Source organism: Schistocerca serialis, chromosome 7 (assembly GCF_023864345.2).
Source record: "Schistocerca serialis cubense isolate TAMUIC-IGC-003099 chromosome 7, iqSchSeri2.2, whole genome shotgun sequence".
In the NCBI taxonomy this organism is placed as follows: Eukaryota; Metazoa; Arthropoda; class Insecta; order Orthoptera; family Acrididae; genus Schistocerca; species Schistocerca serialis.
In genome coordinates, this window is record NC_064644.1 from 49562255 (window position 1) to 49574716 (window position 12462).

Below are 12462 nucleotides of genomic sequence, written 5' to 3' on the forward strand. Positions count from 1 at the left end.
ACGGGACCCCTAGCGACACCAGAGGCTCCTTGTACCAGGACTTATGTTTCTTCTTCTTTTCTGTTTGAGATTGAGGAGGGCCGTGCTGCATAAAGGAACCAGCTGCAGCAAGATTGGGAACAGAAAGAGAGCGGGCAACCTGGGGGACAAACAGACCGTGGTTCTCGTGGTGGTCGTGTTGCAGCAGACCTTTGGCCTTGAAGGTGCTGGGAAAGGGGGTCCTCGGGAGAGGTACCCTTGACCAGCAGACACCGAAGAAGTGGGACACTTCTCTAGCTGGGGAGGGGTAGCAGCACCCGGAGGGGAGGGGGGAACTGCAGGGAAGAGGGGGAAGAGAGGGGTTTGGCACTGGGGGGGGGGGAGAAAGGGGTGAAGATGTAACTATAGCATAGCTAGACGTCATTGACACAGGATGAAGACATACATATTTCTTACGAGCCTCAGTGTAGGTTAGACGATTGAGGGACTTATACGCCTGTATCTTCTTTTCCTTCTTATAAGCCGGGCAATTTGGTGAACATGGAGAAGGACTGCCATGACAATTAACACACACAGGAGGGGAACACAGGAACTCCCCTCATGGAGTGGACATCCACAGTCACGACAGAGAGGGGTCTACGAACAGTGGGAAGAAATGTCTCCAAAATGCAAGCACTTAAAACATCTCATAGGTGGTGGGATGTACGGCTTCACAGCACATCGATAAGCCATAATCTTGACCTTCTCAGGGAGGGTATCCCCTTCAAACACCAGGATAAAGGCATCAATATCACTGTGATTGTCCTTCGGGCCCTTCTGAACACACCAAAGTAAGTGAACACCCCGTCATCCTAGACTATCCCTAAGTTCCTCATCCGTTTGAAGGACGAGGTCCCTGTGAAAAATTACATCTTGAACCATATTCAAAGACTGGTGTGGGGGGGGGGGGGGAGGGGTAATGGACACAGGAATTTTGCCAAGATGGTCACAGGCACGTAGAGCTGCAGACTGAGCAGCTGAATCAGTTTTGATCAACAATGAACCCGACCGCATCTTGCTCAGAGAGTCCACTTTGCCAAACTTGTCTTCAATGTGTTCCACAAAAATAAAGGTTTGGTATTGGTGAAAGTATCCCCCATCACTCCTGGTGCAAACCAGATAGCGGAGGAAAGGTTTCGCCCTTAGTCGATGAGCCTGACCCCCCTCCTAGGGCATAGCCATGGAAGGGAAGGCCGAAGGGGCAGAAGAAGCAGCACTAAAAGAATCATTTCCATTCAAAGAGACAGCTGTAGAAGAACGGCTAGAGTTCTGAACCCATATACATTTCATTTGCATAGCATCCGCCATGATACCACCCACTCCGATCAGGGGCTCTCCCCACGGGTGCCAGCCAGCCATAGCAAGGGCCGTCTGGCACGGCGGCCATTGCTGGGAGTTCCGATGTTCCAGGATGACAAGCAACCACTCCTAGGCTTACATGAGGTGGTCACAGCTCAGGTATCAGAAGCACTGTGTTTTCTAGCATCAGACAACGATGTGAAGAAAAATATGGAAGGACCTAAGAGGGCACACGCCGGAGGCACTAGGTAAGTTGCTCTTCCCCAAATGGCTCACACTACGGAATAGAAATTTAGTAATGGAGAGCAAACCCCAGAGGGTGACCAGAGAGTGCCAAAAGGATGAGGTAATCATGGAACAAAACCAAATCACAAAGCCAACATAACCAGGAGGGTAGCGGGGCCAACATAAACTAGGACTAGGGAGAGGAGGAAGGACAGGAAAGGAGGGGAAGGGAAAAGAAATGCAGCCTGGGGAAGGAAGGAAGGCTGCAATATCTTGGGGTCTCATGATTGCCACGCATGTACTCACGAAAGGACCGTGAGCCCCTTAGGGAGTCTGTGTCCTCAGTGGCTCAGTCAGATGGAGCATCTGCCATGTAAGCAGGAAATCCCGGGTTTGAGTCCCAGTCGGGGCACACATTTTCAACTGTCCCTGTTTATATCTAACAATGCCTGTAAGCAGCTAAAGGTCTGGATTTCACTATAATTTCATTCTTCGAGAGCTGCAAGATCACCAATGGCATCTGTTCTTTCAGACATGTCCGAAAGAACAGAAACCATCATCATGTATGTGGTGACAGTTGTGGTGATATTAAGGCAAAGAAGATTGCTGAGCAATGCAGACGAGAGGAGGCTTGGAGCCTCTGTGCTTTGTACAAGCAGTTGAGAGAGAGAGAGAGAGAGAGAGAGAGAGAGAGAGAGAGAGAGAGAGAGAGAGAGAGAGAGATATGGGGGGGGGGGGGGTTTGTAATGTGTGGTGAGAAATAAATTTTTAACTTTAAATACTTGGGTGCAATTGTCACTGGTGTTCGCTTCCAGTAAATATAGGAAGACCTCTACACTGGCAATGACTACAGCAATGGATGCCAAGTTAATTGCAAAATACTGTCTTGCACCACTTTATTGCACTTCATTAACTTTTTTTTTTTTTTTGCTCCAAACTCATCAAAACAAGACACACTGACTGTGACTCAACAACTACCACAATTGGAGTTTTTATTAGTGAACTTACATGCCAACCCCTTGTCGACCAGCATTAAGGGCAATCCAAGTCCAGTTTTTGTGCAAACGAATATTGTGCCAACAGTATCTTCAGTGTCTACTGTGCCACAATCACCAATATTTGATGCACATGCTTTACAGCACAACCACTGTGCAATGCTGACACCGTATTCCCAACTCTACTTGCACTGTGAATGACGGCTTAGTTATCAGTCATACTTAACTATCTGGCTCAGCAAGTACAACTCTTATCAGACTTCACATCACATCAATATTTTGAACATGGCTGCACTTTAACAACAGTTACAGAATAACAGATAAAAATGATAGCCAACCTGCTGCAAAACCGCCATTTATTGCAATGGGTTAGCTACCTTATTCACCTGCTTCACAGGAGAGTGTAGAGCTGCACCACATCCTAAACTCCCGTCTTTCATGTCTGATCAAGTGACATTATGGTTTGCCATGGCAATGTGCATATTCGTTTTGTTAGGTATTGTAAACAATGACTCAAAATTTGTAATGTTGATCTCCTTTTTGCAGAACTCACAGAATTAATCAGTGACATTACCTTATCCCTCTGGCACATAATAAGTAAGATGCTGCAAAAGCAGCATTGCTACAATGGATTGCTCACACCCTTGGGCAGCAAGTGCGACAGGTGACCTACAACCCGCAGCTCAGAGGGATCTCCTCCGTAGCTACGATGCTGTTTATGTTTGCTGATGGACTCCATGTTAATGCCATATCCAGCCTGCTGGGCATTACAGATCATCAAACTTCCGCCTCTACAGCTCACAATTACTACGCATGTGTTGGAAGACACCACCCATAAGAGACAGACCCTAGTGGACAGATTGCATTCACTGGTAAGCACATGCCGCACAGCAACCTGGACACACCTGTCGTTGTCACCTGGTCGGCCAGCATGAAAGCCAAACCATCTCAACATAACCAGACTTCATGTGAAGCTAACATCATGGGCCCCTCTACAAGCACCAAATTGCAGACTGTGCACAGAACGTCATTGTCCACAGTAAATGCTGTGCCAGCTGATCTTACCTCCCCCAGACTACAACACTGGTTGTACCATGTGCAGTACGGTGTAGCCACCTGAAACTGTTGGCAACCTTGCTCATACCCAAGTGACTATCATCAGCTGCAACTGGCGCACCAGTTCATGCCGCAACACCTAGACGTCTCTCTTGTACCACAGTTATTTCTCACTAAAGATCTCTATATCTATCTAGGACCATTCCACAGACATGCACTTTCTTATCAACACAGTGTCATATGCACACTGCACCTCATCTAATGTTTGAACCACATGCTGAAAACCTGTGACTACAACTACATGCAGCTAACAGTGCCAGCATCTGCTTGCATGGCACTGTGGAGCTAGCCAGACAAGATAAGGATGAGCTATGTCACAGTTGGACATTTTACTTAACTGACATGTCTGAACCAATGAAAGGGGTCAGCTTTCTTCACAAATTCAGCCTCTCATCTTACCTGGTGCTTTATTCCATCATGTCACATGACAATCCATCCTGGTTTTTTTTGCCCCAATCTCACAAGGACTGTGAACTAATGCTCATGCTCATCTGCGATCTACGTCACAAACTTGGCCAACACTGGCCCATTTCTACATGAGTGTTTTACAACCATACAAACGATCAACACAATCCAAGAACGACTCCACCAGATGTACATCAATTTAGTGACTTTGCAGTGCCAGCGACGACCTGCTTCGGCAAATAAATGAAATGTCCCTTGCACTTGTGTATGCAAGTGACCAGCTCTGAGAAATGTCCTACACCACAGTGGCATCAGAACATGAAGCCACACCTTCACTGGACAGTCACATCCCACAGCTGCATCCAGTCTACATCGTAACACACCATAACACACTGTGTCTAGCCAACACTCTAAACAGGTCAACCACAGCACTATCTGCCTCGCAACCTGTACTTTGACAATTGAATTAGACTCCTTGCCCAACTCACGACGAGTTAAGACTCTACCAATGCACTATTAGAAATGGCACAATGCACTGCATCAACACGACCTCTGGTTCATCCACTCGCCACAAGGTATGACACCTCGCACCAGCTCATCCCCAGGTAGCTTAGATAGCAACAGATGAAATGTTGCAAGCAGGCATAGTCCATCCATTGAACAGCACTTAGGAATTTCCCGTAAAATTAGAAAAAGAAGTTAGTTCCACGAGACTATGCAGACTACAGGTTTCTTAATTCCTGCATGTTCCACAACAATTATCCCATCATAACCCCCCCATGAACCATGGACCTTGCCGTTGGTGGGGAGGCTTGCATGCCTCAGCGATACAGATAGCCGTACCGTAGGTGCAACCACAACGGAGGGGTATCTGTTGAGAGGCCAGACAAACGTGTGGTTCCTGAAGAGGGGCAGCAGCCTTTTCAGTAGTTGCAAGGGCAACAGTCTGGATGATTGACTGATCTGGCCTTGTAACAATAATCACAACGGCCTTGCTGTGCTGGTACTGCGAACGGCTGAAAGCAAGGGGAAACTACAGCCGTAATTTTTCCCGAGGGCATGCAGCTTTACTGTATGATTACATGATGATGGCGTCCTCTTGGGTAAAATATTCCGGAGGTAAAATAGTCCCCCATTCGGATCTCCGGGCGGGGACTACTCAAGAGGACGTCGTTATCAGGAGAAAGAAAACTGGCGTTCTACGGATCGGAGCGTGGAATGTCAGATCCCTTAATCGGGCAGGTAGGTTAGAAAGTTGAAAAAGGGAAATGGATAGGTTGAAGTTAGATATAGTGGGAATTAGTGAAGTTCGGTGGCAGGAGGAACAAGACTTCTGGTCAGGTGACTACAGGGTTATAAACACAAAATCAAATAGGGGGAATGCAGGAGTAGGTTTAATAATGAATAGGAAAATAAGAATGTGGGTAAGCTACTACAAACAGCATAGTGAATGCATTATTGTGGCCAAGATAGATACGAAGCCCACACCTACTACAGTAGTACAAGTGTATATGCCAACTAGCTCTGCAGATGACGAAGAAATTGAAGAAATGTATGATGAAATAAAAGAAATTATTCAGATTGTGAAGGGAGACGAAAATTTAATAGTCATGGGTGACTGGAATTCGAGTGTAGGAAAAGGGAGAGAAGGAAACATAGTAGGTGAATATGGATTGGGGGACAGAAATGAAAGAGGAAGCCGCCTGGTAGAATTTTGCACAGAGCACAACATAATCATAACTAACACTTGGTTTAAGAATCATGAAAGAAGGTTGTATACATGGAAGAACCCTGGAGATACTAAAAGGTATCAGATAGATTATATAATGGTAAGACAGAGATTTAGGAACCAGGTTTTAAATTGCAAGACATTTCCAGGGGCAGATGTGGACTCTGACCACAATCTAGTGGTTATGACCTGTAGATTAAAACTGAAGAAACTGCAAAAAGGTGGGAATTTAAGGAGATGGGACCTGGATAAACTAAAAGAACCAGAGGTTGTACAGAGATTCAGGGAGAGCATAAGGGAGCAATTGACAGGAATGGGGGAAATAAATACAGTAGAAGAAGAATGGGTAGCTTTGAGGGATGAAGTAGTGAAGGCAGCAGAGGATCAAGTAGGTAAAAAGACGAGGGCTAGTAGAAATCCTTGGGTAACAGAAGAAATATTGAATTTAATTGATGAAAGGAGAAAATACAAAAATGCAGTAAGAGAAACAGGCCAAAATGAATACAAATGTCTCAAAAATGAGATCGACAGGAAGTGCAAAATGGCTAAGCAGCGATGGCTAGAGGACAAATGTAAGGATGTAGAGGCCTATCTCACTAGGGGTAAGATAGATACCGCCTACAGGAAAATTAAAGAGACCTTTGGAGATAAGAGAACGACTTGTATGAATATCAAGAGCTCAGATGGAAACCCAGTTCTAAGCAAAGAAGGGAAAGCAGAAAGGTGGAAGGAGTATATAGAGGGTCTATACAAGGGCGATGTACTTGAGGACAATATTATGGAAATGGAAGAGGATGTAGATGAAGATGAAATGGGAGATACGATACTGCATGAAGAGTTTGACAGAGCACTGAAAGACCTGAGTCGAAACAAGGCCCCCGGAGTAGACAATATTCCATTGGAACTACTGACGGCCGTGGGAGAGCCAGTCCTGACAAAACTCTACCATCTGGTGAGCAAGATGTATGAAACAGGCGAAATACCCTCAGACTTCAAGAATAATATAATAATTCCAATCCCAAAGAAAGCAGGTGTTGACAGATGTGAAAATTACCGAACTGTCAGCTTAATAAGTCACAGCTGCAAAATACTAACACGAATTCTTTACAGACGAATGGAAAAACTAGTAGAAGCCAACCTCGGGGAAGATCAGTTTGGATTCCGTAGAAACACTGGAACACGTGAGGCAATACTGACCTTACGACTTATCTTAGAAGATAGATTAAGGAAAGGCAAACCTACGTTTCTAGCATTTGTAGACTTAGAGAAAGCTTTTGACAATGTTGACTGGAATACTCTCTTTCAAATTCTAAAGGTGGCGGGGGTAAAATACAGGGAGCGAAAGGCTATTTACAATTTGTACAGAAACCAGATGGCAGTTATAAGAATCGAGGGACATGAAAGGGAAGCAGTGGTTGGGAAGGGAGTAAGACAGGGTTGTAGCCTCTCCCCGATGTTATTCAATCTGTATATTGAGCAAGCAGTAAAGGAAACAAAAGAAAAATTCGGAGTAGGTATTAAAATTCATGGAGAAGAAATAAAAACTTTGAGGTTCGCCGATGACATTGTAATTCTGTCAGAGACAGCAAAGGACTTGGAAGAGCAGTTGAATGGAATGGACAGTGTCTTGAAAGGAGAATATAAGATGAACATCAACAAAAGCAAAACAAGGATAATGGAATGTAGTCTAAGTCGGGTGATGCTGAGGGAATTAGATTAGGAAATGAGGCACTTAAAGTAGTAAAGGAGTTTTGCTATTTTGGGAGCAAAATAACTGATGATGGTCGAAGTAGAGAGGATATAAAATGTAGGCTGGCAATGGCAAGGAAAGCGTTTCTGAAGAAGAGAAATTTGTTAACATCCAGTATTGATTTAAGTGTCAGGAAGTCATTTCTGAAAGTATTCGTATGGAGTGTAGCCATGTATGGAAGTGAAACATGGACGATAAATAGTTTGGACAAGAAGAGAATAGAAGCTTTTGAAATGTGGTGCTACAGAAGAATGCTGAAGATTAGATGGGTAGATCACATAACTAATGAGGAAGTATTGAATAGGATTGGGGAGAAGAGAAGTTTGTGGCACAACTTGACCAGAAGAAGGGATCGGTTGGTAGGACATGTTCTGAGGCATCAAGGTATCACCAATTTAGTATTGGAGGGCAGCGTGGAGGGTAAAAATCGTAGAGGGAGACCAAGAGATGAATACACTAAGCAGATTCAGAAGGATGTAGGTTGCAGTAGGTACTGGGAGATGAAAAAGCTTGCACAGGATAGAGTAGCATGGAGAGCTGCATCAAACCAGTCTCAGGACTGAAGACCACAACAACAACAACAACAACAACAACAACAACCCATCATAAACATTCAAGATTTCACACATTCACTTGTGGGAGCTTGATTTTTAGTGTGACTGACAAAGCCTATTATCAAATTCCCATGTATCCAAATGACATAAGTAAAACACGGATTATTACACCCTTCGGCTTATTTGGGTTCTTAGCAATATTGTATGGACTGAAAAACGCGGCACAGACATGGCAGTGTTTTAGCAATGGAGTACTTATCAAGACTGATTGCCAACACATGCATCTCGACGCCTTTTTAATTTTCTCTACCAATCCCCACAGTCGCAAACGTCACCTCAAACTCATTCTCACTACCCTCCATGACGCAGGTGTGACAACCAATGAAGACAAATTGCAATTGCAGAAGCATGAAGTTATATTCCTTGGACACAATCAACAAAAAGAGAATCAAACCAACTCCGGACGGGGCCAATTTCATCCGTCATCTGCCACTATTACAAACTTACCACAACCTTCACCAGTTCTCGGGTATCCTGAATTTTTAACAATGATACTTACCTCATCTTGTGGAAATTCAGGCACCTCTGACAAACACACTGGCAAGCCTTCATACACAAGTGAAACAAAAATATGTACAGATGGCAAACATACAAATAACATTCAACTGCTCTAAGGACTGCCTTGCAACAGTAGTCTCACTGGCACATCCTATACCAGGCGCTAAAAGCGCTGGCCGTATTTTACGAACTATAAGACACTATGGACTATAAGGTGCACCCTAATTTTAAGCATTTTTTAAAAACTTAACATTTCTGCCATTTTTATTATTAGATTGCAAAGACAGACTAAAAAAAAAATTCTTAGTTTATAAAACTAGACAGACCTTTAAAATACCTGAAAATTGTCATCTGAACTTTCTTCTCCTTCTTCCTCTTCATCATTAATGATTGTCCTCTTAATATATTATAAGATGGTCTTCACTGCCATGAAGAGTGTTACTTATGCCACACTTCTTGATTTAATGATGTCTTCTCTCACTCTAGACCATGACTCTTATCCACTGACACACGTGTTTGAAGGTCATTTTAAAGCTCCCTTCAGCATCAATTTTTGTTGAGTTTCATTCACCACCCACTTGTTCCATTCTTCTCTCATACACACATTAAATGGTTTATTTATTGAGACTTTAAAACACTGCAATCATGAAGTAAGTTCTCCTGGACTAACAGCAAGCTCTGTATTTCCCTGTCTCAGTTTCTCTTTCACAGAATTTTTCAAATGCCTGCTAAACTGATCTAGTACAAGAAGTGACTTCTTCAATGAAGAACCTTTCCTTCTTTCTCACAATCTGTTAATCCATACTTTCATACCTGCCTCATCCATCCAACCCCTGTCATGTACATGAACATGACCATCTGGCAGTATTTCAGAAGGTTTTGGCATTGTTTTGCACATAAAAATGATTATTGGATTAAGTTTAGTACTGTCAGCACAACATGAAAGGAAAACAGTGTAGTGCACTTCTTCATGTCCAATTTTTTTTATAGTTACAGTTTTAGCACCTTTCATGGCAACAGTTCTGTTAACTCTGCATATCAAATGTCTGAGGAGTTTCATCCATTTTTGCTATTTGGCTTAGTTCCACATTGGTTTTCTTTCGATGTTGAATAATAATGCAATGGGAAGATAATATTCTCTCTTCATACTCTTGTGGCATTTTCTGAGGTACTTTGGTTTTGTCACCAATGAACCCCATCCTTGAAGTTGTAAGTTCCACTGTAGTGTTAGCTTACAAGCTTGTATTTAAAACATTTTTGTATTAATTCCAATGCCATTTTGACAGTGTCCTTGAATCCATTTCAATACTTCATCATATAGTTTTGGCCATTTTGCATTTAGTCCTATATTTGCACATTTAGTTTTCCTCAGTTTTTTCAGTTCTTCTTTACCAGCCTGCCGATCATGGGGGGGGAGGGCCGAGGGGGGGGGCCGAGGGGGGGGGGAGGGCCGAGGGGGGGGGCGAGGGGGGGGAGGGCCGAGGGGGGGGGGCGAGGGGGGGAGGGCCGAGGGGGGGGAGGGCCGAGGGGGGGGAGGGCCGAGGGGGGGGAGGGCCGAGGGGGGGAGGGCCGAGGGGGGGGAGGGCCGAGGGGGGGGAGGGCGAGGGGGGGGGAGGGCGAGGGGGGCTAGAGAGGGTGGCTAGAGAGAGTGTTGGTGCTAGGGTACCAGCTATCCGTAATCTAAGAAATTTATCTTCCTTGCTATGCTGCTGTGTACTTTTAAAGGTCTCTTCTATTTGCTGAGAAGTGATCTAACCTCATATACATACAATTTTTAAAGTTACTTATTAGTATAATTGCAAATCAGATCACTCAACACATTTTTTGAGTTAGTGAACCGTTCTGAAATGTAGCTTTACATCAGAGTACGAGTAGTAATGAAGCGTCCTTAGAGATTAAAACTGACCAGTGGATAAGGAATCAAAGTACTCTATTCCTTGCACAAAAGTTCTGATTCAAGTTATGCTCAATTACAAATTTTTAAGCAATCAGTAAATTTCACTGCAGCAATAGTCACCATTTCTCAAGAAGCTGTTCTATGTACAATATGCATATAATAACAATCATAAAAATATCAAATTTCTGTAGTACACACCTGATTGAGTTGATTATTTGGAGTAGTGTACTCTGCTGTCAGGTACAGGAATAGCTGCTTCACATTCCAGTTGAACAGGTCTGTCAAGTTTAATTATTATTAAAGAAAACATCAGTTCCCCATTGCAAAATTTTTATAACAAATACAACAATAAACACAAATGCACAGCTCAAATACCAAGTACATAATAACTAAGTTTGTTTCAAAAATGTTTCAGAAGCATAACACTAACAGTCAGACGTGTGGATAAAAGCCCAGTAGTTTGGTCTACAACCTGAGCAGTTGGTCTAAATAATGTGAAATGCTGCACATCAGAATGGTTGAGACAGGACATGAGTATACCAGCTACAGAAATAATAAGTAACAAGAACGTGGCACAATGGAAGTGCAAAACAATTATGAACCTGATTTTGATAAATGTAGGGTGTGAGCTCTTCTTTCTTTCTTTCTTTCTTTCCTTAAAAAAGAAATCATGTATGAAAATTTCAAGTCCACCTTTCTCTTCAGTATTTATTCAGAATCTCAGTTTTAGTTGATTTTTAACTCTTTAACATTAAGTGCAAATTACACTGTTGCCAATAAGCAAACTTCAAATAAGACAGCATTCCTAGCTATTTGAACAACAGTCTCTTGTCTGGGATGGGAGAAGAGGGGAGGGATAGAGGAGAGAAGAAAAGATGAAAGATTCAAATTAAACAACTCATCAATGAGACCATATTAGTTAAAGCATAAGCACAACATGGAGAAAGAAACTTGCCATACCCTTTCAACCGAATCATCCCAGCATCTGCCTGAAGAAATTTAAGGAAATCCAGGAAAACCGCAATTGAATATAGATCATCCATATTATTCTTAGAGAATGTTCATCCTGCCTGTTCAGAAATAGAAAAGATCAACACGATGTTTTCTTCTAAACTGCAGGAGCATCCGTGGTAAGGTTTCAGAATTAGTATCATTTATTAAAGGTAATAATGGCCAGATAGTATTAGGAACAGAACGCTAGTTGAAACTGGATGTGAATAGCAATGAAATCCTTAATTTGGATTGGAATATATATTGCAAGGATAGGTTAGAAGCCAACGGTGGCCAAGTATTTATTGCTGTTAAGATTTCGATAATATCTGGAGTGGTTATTAGGGATTCCAAATGTAACAAAGTGTAATTTAAGTATCACAGAAAGATCAACCATAGTAACTGAATGCTTTCATAGACCACCTGCATCAAGAGCTGTAGTAGCAAAGCACTTTAGAGAGAACTTGGCGTTATTGCGAGTTAGTTCCCTGGTTACGCTATTGTAAAAGGGAAACAAATCAATTTGCCAGCTGTACAGTGGGATTCAAGTGATCAAAACTGTTGCCAGAGACAGGGATTCATTTGAGATTATTCTGAATGTGCTGCCTGAAAATTACTTTGGACTGACGTGTGAGGGCATTGTCTTACACTTCCTAGGAACAACTAGTTCCAAACTTTTCAGCATGCCCTAGATCCGCTCCTACAAAGAAGACATCAGCCCTAGGAATAGTCCACTTTTAAAGAATCGGTGTAGTTATCAGAAGAGACAGTGCCACATTCTGATCTTCACTTAAGTCCTGTAATTGGCCATCTAATCCATTCAAAATCTCCTGCAAACATCCCTGAATATTTCCCATTTCATTCTTTAATGTGAAAACACTGAATGTATTTTGACGTTAAATGAAATGAGTATAATTTTAGGGCTG

At 42.9% G+C, this 12462-nt stretch overlaps 1 protein-coding gene across 1 annotated transcript in view; it reads right to left on the minus strand.

Moving 5' to 3' along the window:
* The window catches only part of LOC126412676 (signal peptidase complex subunit 3), a 76093-nt gene that overhangs the window by 17225 nt on the left and 46406 nt on the right, over nt 1–12462 (minus strand). The window contains exon 3 of the mRNA XM_050082380.1: nt 10745–10832. Within this exon, the coding sequence (XP_049938337.1) occupies nt 10745–10832 (88 nt within the window). The remainder of the gene's footprint in view (nt 1–10744; nt 10833–12462) is intronic.